Genomic DNA, 19,514 nt, shown 5'->3' with positions numbered 1-19,514 from the left:
TTGATTGTTGTCGTATTTTACTTAATGGCAATAGACTCGAGCAATTCGAGTTAAATACTGACTTATTCTTAAACATGGATATTTTTAAAATAATTCGCTGACTGAACATGGGATAAGGAGTTCCAGAAGTACCAATTAAAGGAGAGCGAAATATTTGAAAAATGGGGAAAAAGTAAATAAACAAACATCAAATATCCTGAAATCCTGAAAATATTTTGGATAAAATAAAATGTTATCATCTTAATGAACTACAAACACATGCATGTGTAAAATGAGTGTATCTATTGATAAAACAAACACATTTACCAACAACGCACCAATTGTTATTTTTAAAACAATTATCTTTTAACTTATTTAACAATTATCATGAACATAAGAAACTGCATGTGCTACATATATATGGTTGCTGATTTGTGTTATGTTGTATTTTCGCTTAGCGGGGCGCCAGGCGAAAACAAAAAATGCCCCAAAGTGATGATGCTTTGCTCTGCAGGGTGTAAGATAAAAACACAATAATACGACAATGTGAAATTATTACTAAATAGTGACTTTGACTTATTTTCGTGCTTTCATATTTTACCTAACGGGAACACTTAAATAAGACAAAATCGCTATTTTCTAAATTGTGTGACTATTGTTTTCACTGACTGAGCCTCACAAAAGATTTTACATGCTTATTTAAGAAAACTATCTTGCCATAGTTCTCTCAACGTATAAACGATTTACCGCGTCACATTAAAGGTTCCATGATGAACACATCTGCAAATGTTTCTAATTTCAAAATTTCACTATTTTCGTGTTAAAATAGTGAATTCTGCTTAAGCCGGAGCTAGGGGGCGTAGACGTTTAGTTGCATTTTCCAGTACCGTCCATGAACAGGCTCAATCGAAACAAGCCTGTTGCTGTGTTGGGTTTTCTTTAGGGATGCTGTGTTCCTCTATTTTATATCGTAATACAAGGCTATTTTCAGATATGTTTAAAAGAGTCCTGCATATTAAAATCTAAGAATATATGAATCAGGACTTTATACAGGTGAAGTAAAAATTTTCTATTTCTTACAGAGTGATACCAATACAGTAACAAACCGTTTTTGTATTGTAATAACAAATACAAAGTGTAGAATTACGGCAAGTAACTTCAATTCGGTATGTGACATTTCACAAAAAGACAAGATAAATTTTGTTCAAAAATAATTAACTGTTATAATATATGATATATATACGAAAAAATCACCTAGAACGGCGTGAATACCACCGCATACAACTTTGTCAGAATCAACAGTGGTCATTTAAAGCTCAAGAACAACCTCCCTGCCAAATCTGAGGGTATTAAATTATGTTATTTGACATGTTTTTAGTGGCAAAGATCTAAGTGACCTTTACCTTTGACCTACTGACCTCGAAACTGAAACAGGATGACTTGAATACCCCGCCCCCATTCATGCAGCTTTACCTCGGGGAGTGTATGTATATATGAGAACATAATGATATCCTTCAAATGTAAAAAAATTAAAATAAATACACGGTGGACAGAGCAAAAAGGCTTATTGTGGTAAAAGCCCCTGTGACCCTGACCATTGACACAGTCACCTCGAAATCAATAGGGGTCATCTACTAGTCATACCCAACCTCAATACCAAATATGAAGACTTGACCAAAGCACTCTAAAGAGATTGAGTGGACTAGCTTTAGAAGTCATGTCCCTCTGACCTTGACCTTTGATCCATTGACCTCAAAAGCAATAGGGGTCATCCATTGGTCATGACTAACTCCATGCCAAATATGAAGACTGTGGGTCAAAGTTTTTGGAAGGATAAGCTTTTTTTTAGTAAAGACCCTTCTTACCTTTGACCTAGTGACCTCAAAATCAATTGGGATAATCTACTAGTCAAAACCAACAAAAGACTGTTAACCAAAACATTCTTAAGCAATCGAGCAGAAAAGCTTTTTGAACTTAAGGCCCCTGTGACCGTGACCTTTGACCCCAAAATTAATAGGGATGACCAAATGGTCATGAATAACCTCCATGCCAAATATAAAGACTGTGGGTCAAAGGGATCTTAAGTTATTTGGCAGAAAGCTTTTTTAGTCAAGGCCCCTGTGACCTTGACCTCAAAATCAATAGGGGTCATCTTACAATCATGACTAACATCCATGCCAAATATGAAGACTGTGGGTCAAAGGATTCTTTAGTTATTGGGTGGACAAGCTTTTTTAAGTCAAGGCCCCTGAGGCCTTGACCTTTGACCTGGTCAAAATCATTAGGGGTCATCGTCTAATCTAGACCAATCTTAATACCAAATATGAAGACTGTGGGTCAAAGGATTCTCAAGTTATTGGGGGGAAAAGGAAAAACAGACAGTAAGACGGACAAGCTGATTCAAGTATACCCACCCTTAAAATTTTGTTGTGCGGGGGTATGATTATTACAATAAGATAATTTTCTTAATGAATTCAACAATAATGCATGGTTGGCCACGTCTACAGTCAGGGCTAACCCTGATGTGGAATTTGACATTTAAGCACTTGCGTGGGTGGTAACTAGATATGGGTGGATGTAACAAAGAAATCAATCTTTGATTGTTCATCAGTTTATTTTTAACAAACTTTAGAGAATATGAACTATAAAACATTTGTCAATAAAACAATAAATCTATTTAATACTTCATTTCAATATATGGTTAAAAATATTAAAGCTGGTTCATTTCTAATCGACTTAACAAATTAAAGCTGGGTGTCTCCAGATGAGCCCGAGTATATCAAGAAATTCATACTTAAGAAAAATGTTCTAAAATTATAAGACAGTAAAAAGATTTAATATTCAAGTAATACTATGCACGCTATATGCAGCTAAGGACTGATTATGCAGTATTTATCACCATATTTCCTATATGTGACTTAGGCAGTAAGGGCTATTTTTACACCACTTTCTTAACTTTGATCAACATTTTTTTAAACAATATTTTATAAGACTATCCATATCTACTAGCTGCTATTATAGACCAATTTACACCAACGCAGCTAGGTGACAAGTACATTCTTCAAGGAAAAGATCATTTAAATTGTTTTTATATATGTATATATTTCAATCTTTCAATTGTGTATAAAAATTGACATTATGCTTACAGATTCTGATTAAAAACAAAGAAAACCTTAATATATATTGGTCATTTTTTTCATATAGTAAAAACTCACAATGATACGTTGAGGTAGATTGCTATGACAACAGGTTTATCACAAAAATTTCAACTACATCTGAGCTGATCATAAACTTCAACTCTAATCTTATACAAAATTTTAATGTGTAAAATTTCCCTGTAAAACTCTCAAATATTATTCTACAAAACAAACAAAAAACAAACAAACAAACAAAAAATACAAAAAAAAATCAATAATAAAAGTTTTTTCTCAACAAAAATATTTTATATGTATAATACTTACTAAAAAAAAAATCAAATATAAAAGTACATGTATAAAAAATAGAATTATGCATATTATCATGTATGAATACAACCATATACATGTATACATTATAATCAAACAAAAACAAACAAAAGTAAACTTTCTTACATTGCAAAATACATGTACAGGCAATCTCATTAAAATCCTATCCTAACTGTCGCTTCACCACTCTTCTTTAATGTTGAAAATATGTCAATATCAACACAAGCAATTATCATAGTATTGCAAGCAATCCATAAGTCCCCTTGGTTAGAACCCCAGCAACATTCTGATTTCAATTTTACAAGTGAATGAATGACATGAATGAACTTAAATCTTTTGAGTTCTAAGTTTGTTTATTTCACAGTAATGTGTTAAGTTTCCCTGCCTAGTAAGGAAATTATGTTTATACAACCTTATCATATTATTACGATGTAGGATTTTAAAGTAAATCCTATATGGAATGAAGAAATACCAATTTCTCTAAAAAAAATCTAAGTTTAAGGGGGACATAATTCTGGAAATAGTCTTGCTAGAGTATTTAACCTTCTCAAAAATGTTGAGTGATAATAAGAAACATATATATGAAGTTTCAAGTACATGCATTAGGAAATAAAGAAGTTATTTAAAAAAGACAACATTTTTTTCAACAAAATTCTAAGTTCAAGGGAGGTAATACTGATAATTTTTGTGCTAGAGTTGCAAACCTTGTCACATATGATGTGGTTGATGACCAGAAACTTATATTTAAAGTTTGAAGTAAACACCTTAAGAAATAAAGAACTTATTGTGAAAAAGCTGAAAAATTTAAAGCAGAAATCTTGAAATTCAGGCTATTTGTTGCCATAGCAACCAGAATTTTCAACATAGGAAGAAAAGAAAAAGATGCGCATAATCTGCAGACTGCCATCTACCCATATTTCAAGTTTCATAAAAAATATTTTCAGTACTTTTTGAGTTATCACTGGATCCAGTTTATGTGTTAAATTTGCCATATTTTCAGACTATTTGTTGCCATAGCAACCAGAATTTTCAACATAGGAAGAAAAGAAAATGACGTGCATAATCTCCATACTGCCATCTATCCATATATCAAGTTTCATAAAAATATTTTCAGTACTTTTTGCGCTAATGCGGGATCCAGTTTTGTGGACGGACGGACTGACGGACTAATAGACAGATGGACAGACAGACAGACGAACGGAGGGTAAACCTAAAGTCCCCTCCGGTTAAACCGGTAGGGGACTAATAAGGGATAAAATTAAGGAAAACAGATTTTCAGGATTTTTATTTAAATGCTGATAGTGAAAAAACAATTCCAATGTTATAGTAAATATCTTTGACAGCTTTTGAGAAATAAACCTTAACGAAAAAAAATATAAGTAAAAAAGGAACAAACTTTAGCAAAAAAAATAGCTAGAATTATCTGTCCTTGTGAGATGGCTTTGAATTTTGATATTAAACTAGCACACCAAGTTTGAAGTGAATTATTTCTAAAATACAGCTTACCCTATTACAGGTAAAAGAGACTGACATTTTTATCTAAATATGGGGAAAGCAGGTAGAAAAAGTGAATCTACATTCAAAGTTTCAAGTTTCTAGACCAGTCCACTTTCATTTACTGGCCAGTTTTATGTCACGTTATTACAGGTCTCAGTGACCTCATCCTTTTGACCTGAAAATGGGTTGTGTAAATAGAACTCACCAAGATGCACCTTCCCATAAAGTTACAATTTAAACTTAACCAAAAGATTAACCAATACAGATGCCTATGAGTAGGGTACAAAAAATAGCAGCACCTTTTTTTAAAAAAAGGTGAAGCTAAAAACAAAATGGAAGACAATTCCTACATATCAAATACATTATATAATATTCAAAATACTTCCAAAATCTTTGAAATTATATTTTTGATATCTTTCTTTTAAACCTTTTATAATTGTCCCCCTTTATATGTGGATATTTCTACATACATGTATTATCATTTCTCTCCCTTCTTTCCAACATAAGTATGTTTATACTTTGATATAAATCTAAGATTGCTGTCATTGGTTATTGCAGGTCTTGCTGTCATCATGAACACTCCAGATGGATTTACTCTGCATTTTATTACGTCATTTGATTTATAAAATCCAATATGTCGTCCTTCAAATGTCTCTGACACATTGAACCCTTTAGAATCATAAATGTCAAGGTCATTTAGTGTGAAATTAACATGTAATTGTCCACCCCCTTGATGTAGATTTAAAACAACAATTGCATAACTTCCCTTTGGTAACAGAGGTTTTGTCCATATCTGTAGCTTGTATACTGATTCCTGAAAATGGTGATCAGATATTACTTTTTGGGGGGATTATTTGTATACATATTTACATTATTATAGTCTGTCCCATTAAAAATGGAAATGAACTTTTGCCTGGTGTGAATTAAAAAAACGAGGTTGAATAAAAATTAAACTATTTTTGTAAACTAAAAAAAAGTCACCCTCGAGATTTTTCAGGATTTTTCTCTAAAGTGTCTACTTTTCTTGTGAAAGCAAATTTTGATTTCTCTATGGTAAATCTCTGTTGTTTATTTTCCGTAGCCATTGCCGAAGTACTCTTCATTTGAAGATGAACGGGAGAAAGCACGTGTCATGTTTCCAAAATATACATGAGGTTGTCGGGGTCGTTTCATGATTATTTTACAAAGCATGATCTACAAGATGTAACAGTTTAGTTGCAATGCGTGATGGAAAACTTTAAAAAATAAATAATAAGCAACTTGTCGAGTCACATGAAGTAAATCTAGAAATTGCACTTACTTTTAAGCTGAATAGAATCCCTATGAATTTCGAAATAGATCTTTATAAACGTCACGACAAATTCGCATTCTGAAGATTCCTTCATTACCACATTCTATCCAGTTCCGTAGATCCCATTTTTTACTTTGAAACTCCTGAATGGCATGACTCCTACACTTATGTCATGATGATCCAGATTTTTTTAAACTGTTAATCCGTCTCATTATTAAAACATTGTTCAATTTGTGGAGTTATCTGGGTTAGCAAATGAAATATGTAAATGAAACACATCATAATTCAGTATGTTCCAAATCCATAATTCAAGAACGGCCCATCAATTTTACATGTCAACATCACAATGTTTATAACTCTTGAAAATGGATTCCTGACGAAAAAAACTTTATTACGTCAACAACAATTTACGAAATATATGACGTAACAAAAATGCCTCGCGCTTTTTATGGATGATTCCAGTTGCGGCATTGACAGAGGGCGGTTAGGCATATGTAACCTCATACAGATAATTTTAAGCGTTGAGATAAATTTGTCTTGATGGCATTAAAAATATTTTTTGTATACCCAGATTTCGCAACTTAACTGTTAAAATTACACCTTCAATTCATATATTAATTATAAAACTTTTGATAACATTTAATTAATTTTAAACACGCTTAATAACATGAATCTATAACAGTACCATAATTATGAAATATATTATGTAACACTTTAAGTCTACCAAAAACACACTTATTGCAGCTTATTGAACGCTCCATTTCAAACTTATTCTTTATAATATCAAATCACTGCCGGTATTTCTGGACATTTTGTTGAATTGTGAGACGGAAAGTTAAATCTGTATTTACGAGCTTAAAGTGTATAGGCCTACGTTTGATTGCTCAAACTAGAAAGCATGATATTATATATACTTATAATTTACATTTTCCTCGAACGCGAGTCTGTGTTCTCTCATTAGCGAGGGAGTTAGTTAAAGTAGACACTATGGTTACAAGCAAACCAATGCTGAACATATAGTGAATCAGTTCTCCTTTCTATATATTTCTTGTCAGATTTGCATGATAATGTAGTATTTGTTGGCGATTTCTTGTGAAAGTTGAAACCTACGAAAAGTTTTAGCGCACTTACATCGCACCCGAAATAAGAAGGGTAACATATTTTTGTATCCCATCGAACCTGATCAATTTAATTATTTTTGAATAGACGTGATATATACTAATGCACAGAATTCAGACAACTACAGAATTATGTAAACCTACGACGCGTTGCGGTATTCAAGTTACGCGCTTGATTGAAAAGCTATCTACTTAAATCACTTCATTGCTCCTTTTCTCTTAAAAATAATATAAAATACGACAGTATATCATGGTAATTATATAAATCTTTGTGTTTTAGAATTTATAAAGCGAATACTGGTATTTTTACTTCAAAAGGTTTTTTATCATTTTAAATAATGGTTTGCTAGTAAAATTGCCTTTTTGACACCAACTTTGTTCTCATTTTCTTATTAATGATAACATTTAGCTATTGACCAGTAATTAAATAAGAATAATCAATTTTTTTATAATTACCAAGTTCATTTCACGCTAATTGTGAGACGAACCCTAAATGACGTCTATATGGGCGCCGCCATTTTGAAATGGACGTCACGTCAGGTTACAACGTAAGTCAACGGGAAAAAATATAATTTCAACATTGTGACCATATTACTGACGTTATGAAAAAAATGAAAAACATGCCTAGAGATATTGACGTTAGGGTTAACATGATATTAATTTAAATGATTTTACAATTATATTAAATAAAAAATGGAATATTCAAATTTGATGGGACAGACTATAGTTATAAAGATTTTTGACAGGTTATATGGCACTATATGTTAGGGTTATATTGCGAACGACCATTTATATTATTAGTTATAAAGATTCTTGACAGGTTATATGGTCCTATATAAATGGCTGTTTGTATATATAACCCAAGCCACTAGGTGGTGGTTATATTGCACACAAACAATCGTTTATATACGGCCATATAACATGTTAGGAATCTTTATGACAAATTTATAATACAGCAAACTTCCCTTTTTAGGGAAAAAAAGTTTATTTTTTAATAAACTGACAGCAGCCGTGTATATAAAGCTATATAAATGTCACACTTATCCAATGAATGCGAAGTTAAAAACGTGCAGTATTATAAACAACCATATAACCTGTCAAGAATCTTTATAACAAATTTATAATAAAGCAAGCTTCCTTTTTCAGAGAAGAAAAAGAGACTTCTTCAAAAATTGACAGCAGCTGCCTGTATATGTAAAAATACAAACACATCATGATTATCCAATGAAAAGCAACATTACAAATATGTCAAGGTCATACAATGTATTTAGAACAAGGTCAAGTTCTATTAAATCTGCATACCTCATAACTGCCATACAGAAACTTCAGATGTATAAACAAATTGAATAGATGAATCTTACTAAGTTCTTCCAATAACTGCTATTTGATTGTAAAATTAAATCGTAATATCTTAATTATGTGTAAATTATATTTTATGAACAGACCTGTACTAGTTTCAAAGAGCCCTGAATTCCAAGTTTGTCCTGATTTACAGCAATCACATTTTTGTTTTGCAGTATGGATTTGGAAAGTGGTCTCACATTACAAGCATCAAGGCTCATTATCAATGGTGATGCCAGAATTGCCCACATGGCCATCTGTGCTCTCTCCTCATCATAACTTAAACCATAGTTTCCTATAACTAACTGAAATAGAAATATGAGCCGTGTCACGACAAAACCAAGATAGTGCGTTTGTGGCCAGCATTGATACAGACCAGCCTGCGCATCCGCGAAGTCTGATCAGGATCCATGCTGTTCGCTTACCAACTCTATTACAAGTAGAAAAACTGAAAGCAAACAGCATGGATCCTGGTAAGACTGCAATTGGATGCGCAGGCTGGTCTGGATCCATGCTGGTCACATACGCACTATGTAGGTTTTATCGTGATGCGGCTCAATTATATATTGTAAAATAATATAGCAGATAATATTTACCATGTTAATATTGATATAAAACTTTGAATTGTCAGAAAAACATTCCATTCCAGATTGTAGAATTATGTTTCTTGGATAGACATTATGGACATTTTTGGGGTTTTCATATACATGTACTTAGCAAAAAGGCAGAATTAAAACTGTTCAATAGTTCTTTTGCATGTTGTTAGAATATGATAACAGAAATATTTTAAGTGAAAGAAAGTTGGGTGTAAACATGGGTTTACAAATAACATAAATTTGAAATTAGCAATATAAAAGTCACAACATCATTTCAACCTCAACATTATTCATTGAAATTCTCACTCAACATGCAGGCTATCACAACAAGCATTAAATTGCCTCTCTGTTCTTTCCACCAGGTTGAGTAGGATAAACCTAATATTTTCTGTCAGGATAAATAGGACAGTCCCACTGCTCATTCTACTAGGGTGAATAGGATAACCACCAGAGGGAGTTGGATAACCCCAATATTTTTTATTTACCAGGGAGAGTAGGATAGCTTCACTTCTCTTTCTGCCAGGGGGGAGTAGGATAGCTTCACTTCTCTTTCTGCCAGGGGGGAGTAGGATAGCCACAATACTACTCCTACCAGGGGGAGTAGGATAGCTCCACTACTTTTTCACCAGGGGGAGTAGGATAGCTCCACTTCTCCCTCTACCAGGGGGAGTAGGAAAGCTCCACTACTTTTTCACCAGGGGGAGTAGGATAGCTCCACTACTCCCTCTACCAGGGGGAGTAGGATAGCTCCACTACTTTTTCACCAGGGGGAGTAGGATAGTACTACTATTTTTAGAATGACCAAGCTTGAAAAACTGAACTGTCTATTGTTAATTTCAGGATATTCAAAACTACTGAAACTGAGCAGAATAGAGATTAAAGCCTGCAGGACTATTTAAATATCTAGTTGGCTTTTACTGTATACATTTGGCATGCACTGCACTTGCAATAGCTTCCATATGTTCTAAATGAGTTAACTTTACTAACCATGTCTGGATCATTCCAACCACCAGGTCCAGCAAATGACCGGAACTGTTTGTCACTCTTTACAAAGTATTGTATCACACCTTTCACACTCTGCCATGAGTCCTGGATATCCCAATGATTCCTCCACATGTTACACGTGTTCCTGATAGCTGTGAAATTTGACTGAAAACATGATAAAATAATTCAACATTAATATAAAATAAGATAGTAAAACCTAAACACTCCTTTCAAACACCATCCTGTTCCTACAGTGCTTGGATAATTAATGAGAAAAAATTATTGCAATCAGTAAAATTCTGAACAAACAGCTTTTCAATTTACTTGGCAAGTTATTATGTTACATATTTCATTTTGTCATCATTCTTATTCAATTTCTATTGTTATAGAAGAGGACAGTGTGTACAGCTGCTGATATAAGAGAAGAAGTTGTGTAAAACAAACTTGCTTCTTTAAATGAACATTTTTAGTGTCTGAAAAGCTTATCAATAAAGGAAAAGCTAAAGAGATGTTCCACAAGAAGCTTCCAACTCCTCCACATATCTCAATTGCTACACACAATAAGATTATGTTGCCATAGGAGAAATTATGCTTTGTCTTGAACTCTAATTTACACACCATGAATCTGTCACCCTGATTGCCTGCTCTACTGAGCTTTGGAGCTGAACAGAGGTACCAGATATGTTCTCTACATGTAACAAAACCTCATTCTTTCATTTCAGCATTTGATAAATAATAACTCACATAGATTTGTCATGTTTGTAAAAACTCCACTACTTGTTTACCTTGACACCATTTTTCCAGTTATAAAATGGCCATTCACAAGAGTAGAGTATAGGACGTCCTGTCATATTTAAATACTTTGCCATGGCTGGGTATCCTAAAACATGTTCAAATTAGGTAATTTATTCTGTACATTTAAATATCTGACATGAGATTTCTTTCATGCCTATAACAATATAATCAATTTATAGTATGATTATGAAATATCTTTAAAATTTCATCAAATCTATCATGACTTTAACAAGAGGGCCATGATGGCCCTGAGGTCGCTCACCTGTATATAGGCCCCCCCCCCCCCCCCAAGTTGCAGGGCCAATTTAACCCGAGGGCTTTTATTTGCACAAACTTGGTAGACACCCATAAGAAGATGTTTCATGCTAAACATCTAAGCTCTAGCTCATTGGGCTTTTTAAAAGAAGATTTTTTTAAAGTTTTTTACTATACACATATAGTTAAAAACAATGACACCCCTGGGGCCGGGCCAGTTTTGACCCCAGGGCTTTTATTTGAACAAACTTTGTAGACATTTACTAGAAGATGTTTCATGCTTAATATCTAAACTCTAGCTATTTTGGTTTTTTCAAAGAAGATTTAAAGTTTTTGCTAAACACATATAAAGAAAATCAATGACCTCCGGGGCGGGGCCAATTTTGACCCCAGGTCTTTTATTTGAACAAACTTTGTAGACACTCACTAAAAGATGTTTTATGCTTAATATCTTAACTCTAGCTATTTGGGTTCTTTCAAAGAAGATTTTTTAAGTTTTTGCTATACACATATAAGGAAGGGCGGTGCCAATTTTGACCCCAGGGCTTTTATTTGAACAAACTTGGTAGACACTTATTAGAACATGTTTTATGCCAAATATCTTAGCCATAGCTCTTTGAGTTCTTTAAAAGAAGATTTTTTAAGTTTTTACTATATGCATATAGGGAAAATCAATAACCCCCCGGGGCGGGGCCAATTTTGACCCAAGGGCTTTTATTTGAACAAACTTGGTAGACACCCATTAGAACATGTTTCATGCTAAATATCTTAGCTCTAGCTCTTTGGGTTCTTTAAAAGAAGATTTTTTAAGTTTTTACTATATGCATATAGGGAAAATCATTGACCCCCCGGGGCGGGGCCAATTTTGACCCCAAGGCTTTTATTTAAACAAACTTGGTAGACACCCATTAGAACATGTTTCATGCTAAATATCTTAGCTCTAGCTCTTTGGGTTCTTTAAAAGAAGATTTTTTAAGTTTTTACTATATGCATATATAGGGAAAATCAATGACCCCCCGGGGCGGGGCCAATTTTGACCCCAGGGCTTTTATTTGAACAAACTTGGTAGACACTCACTAGAAGATGTTTCATGCCAAATATCTAAGCTCTAGCTCTTTGAGTTCTTTAAAAGAAGATTTTTTAAGTTTTTACTATATGCATATAGGGAAAATCAATGACCCCCCGGGGCGGGACCAATTTTGACCCCAGGGCTTTTATTTGAACAAACTTGGTAGACACCCATTAGAACATGTTTCATGCTAAATATCTTAGCTCTAGCTCTATGGGTTCTTTAAAAGAAGATTTTTTAAGTTTTTACTATATGCATATAGGGAAAATCAATGACCCCCCGGGGCGGGGCCAATTTTGACCCCAGGGCTTTTATTTGAACAAACTTGGTAGACACTCACTAGAAGATGTTTCATGCCAAATATCTAAGCTCTAGCTCTTATGGTTTTTTAAAAGAAGATATTTAAAGTTTTTTCTTTCGGTTGCCATGGCAACCAGAGTTCTGCATGGAATTTAATTCTTTGAACAATTTTTAAAGGTGACCACCAAAGGAACATTCCTGTGAAGTTTGGATGAAATTGGCTTAGTGGTTTATGAGGAGATGTCATTTAAAGTAAAAGTTTACGGACGGACGGACGATGGACGGACGCCGGACGGACGCCGGACGAAAAGCGATCACAAAAGCTCACCCTGTCACTTTGTGACAGGTGAGCTAAAAATCGATGAACACTTATCCTATTAAACTTTTGCAAAAAAAATGCCAAGCTTTGAATTGTTCAAAACCAGTTTAGTTTAAACATCGCTCTCCAGTGAAGACAGCTAAATGCACATTTAAAACAATCTATTGTCCAATTCACAAATAAAGTCATATAAGGAAAAATGCTTGTGACCCCAATAGGTCTTAAACCACGATCCCTCTGTTAAGAATTAGAAAACTTAGTCATAGAGCCACCTCTTCCCATGTTCTATGTTAAAAGCCAGTTGTGCCTTAGAAACTCTATCATTTTTATTTCTCAAAAACATTTTAGTAAAAATTAATAAAATTACTCATTTGCCATATAGATGAATTGTTTTTTCTCCTTTCGCTTTGTTGACAATTCGTATAATTATAGTGAATTAGTATTTTGTATGGAAGTCAAAATACTACTTGGATATATTTAACTATCTTAATGACACACTACTGCACATTCTGCTTTACTTTCCTTAGCTGTTTAAAATCTTAACCTGCTCTAAATGTATTATTGAAAATTTATTTAACATACGTTTGAAATTTAAAAAAAAATAATTTAATTTGTGTTGGTCTTTGATTCAATTGTCCTAATTAAAAATTGATATGAATTTCTGAGGCATTATGTGACTTTAAGCAACTTCATCATTAAAATATTGAAAAACAAACAGCCAACCAGTTGACATCCGTACCTTTAGGTGCATCTTTGATATCAGAATTGCAGCCATCAAACTTGAGTAAATCTACTCCCCAGTCTGCAAATGTTTGAGCGTCTAGTTTCATATGATACTCACTACCAGGGTAGCCAGCACATGTCTTGGAGCCGAAGTCGGCATATATACCAAACTTTAATCCTTTAGAATGTACCTACAAGTAAAAAGTGCATATTTAAGTCTTATTTCTTGTGTAAGACATATCTTTTTTATGCAAAAGTCAAATTCATTGACTTATTTAAGCCAATAATATAGAGGCAAAGCTAAGCCTGCATGTCCACAAAGTCTAGCTATATGATCATTTCAATTATTACATTAACACTTAAATAATTTATATATAAACAATTACAATAATGAATTGATATCACTTACATAATCTGATAAATTTTTTATTCCATTAGGGAATCGATCATAGTTTGGTTGTAGTCTACCATTCTTATCCCTCTCTGTATCGGACCAACAGTCGTCAATGGTAACATACTCGTAACCCACATCATGATATCCCTCACTAACCAAACAGTCGGACTGACGTTTGATAAGATGTTCACTGCAAATCATTCAAGAGTATTAAAGTTGACTGGTTGATTGGATCAGTACAACATTTCTAAATATCATAACTCTTACAAAATAAGTTTTGACAAAAAAATACAAAAAAAAATTCCACCCCCCCTCAAATATTTAGCACAGTTTGCTTTAGGATAGGGGGCATGGGTAAGGGGTCAGTCATGTGTGTAGAAGGGTGAGGGTAGCTGCAGGCAGGGGTAATGAATTGAAATTAGGTTGATCAAGTGCTTAGATCATCTGTTTTTTTGCCATATTATTCAATCTTAACAAGTCTTGGTGTGAAATCAACTGAACCAAGCATCTTATAAACTTCCTCATGGGTAGGGATTGGGGGGGGGGGGGGGAAAGCAGGCAGACATAGCAATTGACATAATTTGCATTGACTAAGTGCTTAGAATAGATCATTTTTACCTTTGCCATACAATTTAACCTCAATCGTCTTGGTAGGTTGGTGTGATGTCAATATTGAACTAAGTGTCTTATTAAAGTCCTTCCTCATTACAAGTAATTGGTTCAACAGATCTATGACACGGTTTGCAAAGAACAAGTAATAAGTTGAACAAATAGTTATCTTCTCCCACTATACATTGTTAGGCTACGTTAAATAAATAGTCATAACTAAATAAAAAATAATTACACTAAGTGATAAATGTATACTGCTCTTTTTGTATCCGGCACTAGGCAGATAATTGCTGCCTTTGAATAGTGAATAAGTGAAAGTTTGAACAAATAAAAGACTTAAGAGCTATCACTGAAGGTGATTCATTCATACTACCACTTCCCACCTTAACTATCTGAAAAATGAGTACTTTGAACATGACCTATATATATCGGTACTTAAAATCAGTACCATTTATTACCTTGTTAAAAGAATATAATCTGTTAACCACTATTTTCATAAAAAAAATGGGAGAGAAAAAGGGATATCATATAAATGTGTAACAAAAATCAGTTGTCAGAAGCCTAATTTGAACTCAGCCAACATATGATATGATCATGTAACATTTATGTATACAATCCACTGTCTAATTAAAGAGTGATCATTCCAAAACTGTTCAACAGAGTTTTTGTTGTTGTTTTTTTAATTAAAGACCAAATTAAAGAAACTTTAACAAAGAGTAAAATAAGTGATCTGAGCCAATCTGTACCTAATGCAGTTCTCTGGATCTATTTTGCAGTCTATGTTACATCTAAACCTTTGCCATGTTAACCATCCCATCGGTGGTGTAAGAGCCAATCCATTGTCCAGACTGTTACAGATCTTTACCAACCAACATAGCACTGTTAGATTTAACAGTAAAAAATGCATTCTTTCCTGAAAAAATTATAAAGTCTGTATCTTCAGTATATAAAGTTATATTATTCTGATGTTTTGATATTTTACCATTTCATGTGAATTAAGCCTTAACCCAGCCACATAATTATATTGCTTAATTATCTTATCATTTAAGTACAGTTGAGTTCACACTAAAGGTTACACAAAGTGCACTAGGAGTGCACTAGATGTGCACTACTAGTGCACTACAAAGTGCACTAGTAGTGCACTACTAGTTAGTGCACTTCATAAGTGCACTTTGTAGTGCACCAGACCTATTATATGTATTAAGCAGTTACCTTTTATTTCACTGAATAGCAATTTGACTTTTACAAAAAGATAGAAAATATAGATATCTGTTTAATAGTTTTTCAATAAAAATTTGAAATTGTGATTATTGGATTTTGTAAAATATGGCGTAAAATATTAGAACAATAATTTTCAAAGCCATTAATTTTACTGATTTTGTACTTTAAAATTTAATTGTTAGAATAAGTAATTTAAATATAAATAATTATAACTTTAATGTTGATAAGTGCATAAATAAACAAACTTAATTGATATTTAATATGATTCTATTTTATCATAATCTGGTAATGAAATATGAAACATTGAAATGCTAATCAAACAAAATTAAGTCAGTTCTTTTTTTGGGGGGAGGGGGAATTATACTGTAGTATTAGTTATTTTTGATCTTAACTTATGGTTGTTTTAGTTAAAGGTAATGATTTTAAGCATTAATAGCCTTTAATACATTAAAGAATTAATATGTTTATAATTGGCCTAAATTTTATCAATTTTATTTCATTTATAATCTCTCTTACCTTCTCAAACTGAGATTTAGCTAAGATTAATATAAATGATATATATTATTCTGAAAATAAATATTTATATATAATGGTGTTATGTATAATGATATGTGTGGATTAAGTATTGATATGTACCTTGGGATACTAGTATACTTAAACTGACATGGATATTAACAAAAAGATTAGAAAATCTGTCAATTCCATTTTTGAGACGACACCAATCTTTTTTCCTTTTTTTTTTTCATGCATTGTAACATTATTATGCAATATGATTAATTTTATGAGTTTATTATAAATTGCAAAAATATTCATTTTTCTGTTTGTACTATTTGTAATGAAATTTACTTGCACCAACATCCAGAGAATACAGAATTTACATCGCCTAATCTGGCTTATGTTATTTACCCTGAGGGGCTCTCTTATCAGCAGGGTACTATATCAAAACACCTATACACAGCATGACTTTTGACACCTTAATCTCCTGTAACTGTTTTCTGCTCATGTATGATATTAAATTAAAAAAAAACAACAAAAAACAGATCTGCATTAAAGTGAAAAGGAAGTTGCAAAAGTTTTATAATCATGTATTTAAATAATATTTTCTTTAAAATATATTATCTTCTAAATGCGTAAAAACTGACAGGGCAAATTTGTCAAATCTATAATAGAAAAAAATAACATTAACCAGTTCAAAAACTAAAAGATGCTGCAAATTTTAATGCAGAATTGCAAGAAATGTGAAAAAATATTGATACGAAGTCTTTGTAGAATAGTTAACACTGATATTGGTTTTAAACCAGTTTTTTATAATAAGATTAGAAAATTCCACTTCAAAGACAATAAATGACAATAATATCTAACATGCGTTTATGACATTAAGATTATTTTTTACATTTGATTATACAAAAAGTATAGTCATTTATCGATGACTTAAATGTATTTTGGGGGAAAAAAAGGAAATTTTCAATAAATATTGCATACATTTGCATTTTTGTTATTTACCCTGAGGCCCTCTTATCAGCAGGAAACCAGTGTAATGAAAACAGTCGCTCTCAAAAAAATACCAATATACAGCATGACTCGAGACTTTCCTCTTGTATAAAAACATTCCCTTTATACATTACATTTTTAATGTAGAAATCTTGAATAAAGTTATGAATTTTATGGAAAAATTTTAATTATGTATATCTTTAAAAAGTATGCAAGCATTTCATGGTTGAAAAACATAATATCACAGTGTATAAAATGTTTTAAAATCAATGAATTAATATTCTCTTTCAATCTTGAACATGAGGAATTGCCTCTTAAGTTATATATTATCACGGATTTATATTAATAGTATATAGTAATATAAATCCGTGATATTATTATGCAGAATGGCAAGAATTAATGTGGATAAATGGATACATATAGAAAATTCCGCTTTAGAGACAATAATATCAGAGACATAGATAACATCTATCTATGTCTCTGATAATATCTATTATGCATTTATGCCTTACTGTTGTTTTTTTTTTTTTGTATATTTGATTATACAAAAATTATGGTCATTTACTGAGTGCCAACGCCTGATGAATCCCAGGCTTATGTCTAACATGCATTTTGAGAAAACCAGGGAATTTCAATGCATTCTTATAAATCTGCAAAATTGACTGTTCTTTGTTATTTACCCTGAGGCCCTCTTATCAGCAAGAGAGTGGTATATTGAAAACAGTCCCTCTCAGAAAATACCAATACACAGCATGACTTGAGATTTTCCTCTTCGATAAAAGTTTTCCCTTTATACATTACATTTTTAATATTGAAATAATGAATAAGATATCAAATTTATTTATTTTATGGATAATATTTAAATTATTTGCATAAACATATGCAAGCATTACACAGTTGAATACTAAATTATCACAGTATATTGATTGTTTTAAAATCAATGTATTAATATTCTCTTTCAATATTGAACATGATGAATTGTCTCTAAGTTATATATTATAGAAATAATATTTTAGCTTAAATATAACCTTTCCTTGATTTGTTTGAGCTTATGGAAAAAAGTTTATGATGTAACAAACTAAATTAATTGGGCCAGAAATATCACATTGATTTATACCATTTGTACACTAGAAAAATTGAAATATATGGCCATTTTAAAAAAGCTTTAAAACACTTATTTAATTTATCCATTACGGAGCATATTTAAATTTAACCTTATTAATTCTATAAATTTGATTTTAAGGGGTATTATTTTTCACTTACAGTTAAATACTGGTTAATAAAAATATGATTACAATAAATGAAAAAAACATTTTAATTTAAAGCTTTAACATGATAATCACCTAAAATGTTAAAACTGCTGATTTTAAAATTTACTTATTTATATTCATGAATAGGCCATATATATATTTTCCCAAAGTTTTTTTTCATACAGCAGCGTAACAATGGATGCCCCCCACTTGATATATACAATTATCCAATAAACCATTTAGGTGTCACCTTCCCTGGCCAGCCTGGTCATATGGTCTAGTGCACTAGAAGTGCACTTCTAGTGCACTTCTAGTTCAGCTCTAGTGCACTAGAAGTGCACAAGGGTGGGAAGTTTAGTGTGAACTCAACTGTATGTATTCTCAATTTCTTGATTAAATAAAAACAACTTGAAGATAGTTTTAAAAAAATCAAGAATTAAAGGTATTTACAACTTTATTATCATAAACAAAATTATGATTGAACAGTTAGTGTGTTAATAACAGTTTGATACAAATTCTTATTACAGTAAAATCCCTCAATTAAGAACACCATCGGGACTGGCCAAAGTGGTCTTAATTGAGGGGTGGTCTTCATTGTGAATATTCTTATCATTGCTTATACACTTAATGACCATGGTCAATTTTAGTCATTTTGTATGAACAAACAATTTGTATCTTAACCTGAACTTAATGCAATATAGAAGTATGTTATTATTAAATCTGATGGAAAGAAAACATATTTCTAAAGAAATTTAATATCAAATTCTATTTAGTCTAATTTCAATATTAATTATTACATGATGGACATAATTCACCCA

General features: G+C 32.1%; 1 protein-coding gene across 2 annotated transcripts in view; it reads right to left on the bottom strand.

The window, feature by feature from the left end:
• Positions 1-2,439: 2,439 nt before the first annotated feature.
• The window catches only part of LOC132731918 (alpha-N-acetylgalactosaminidase-like), an 18,096-nt gene continuing 1,021 nt past the window's right edge, over positions 2,440-19,514 (bottom strand). For both annotated transcript variants that reach the window (XM_060718215.1, XM_060718216.1), the window contains exons 2-8: positions 15,481-15,647; positions 14,141-14,315; positions 13,748-13,922; positions 11,056-11,150; positions 10,274-10,435; positions 8,795-8,995; positions 2,440-5,754 (exon numbers count right to left, since the gene is read on the bottom strand). In XM_060718215.1, the coding sequence (XP_060574198.1) occupies positions 5,419-5,754; positions 8,795-8,995; positions 10,274-10,435; positions 11,056-11,150; positions 13,748-13,922; positions 14,141-14,315; positions 15,481-15,641 (1,305 nt within the window). In that variant the 5' untranslated portion in view covers positions 15,642-15,647 and the 3' untranslated portion in view covers positions 2,440-5,418. The remainder of the gene's footprint in view (positions 5,755-8,794; positions 8,996-10,273; positions 10,436-11,055; positions 11,151-13,747; positions 13,923-14,140; positions 14,316-15,480; positions 15,648-19,514) is intronic.

Source organism: Ruditapes philippinarum, unplaced genomic scaffold, assembly GCF_026571515.1.
Source record: "Ruditapes philippinarum isolate M1 unplaced genomic scaffold, ASM2657151v2 ctg3130_1_1_1_1, whole genome shotgun sequence".
NCBI classification, from domain to species: Eukaryota; Metazoa; Mollusca; class Bivalvia; order Venerida; family Veneridae; genus Ruditapes; species Ruditapes philippinarum.
This window is presented reverse-complemented; position numbering and strand designations above follow the sequence as displayed.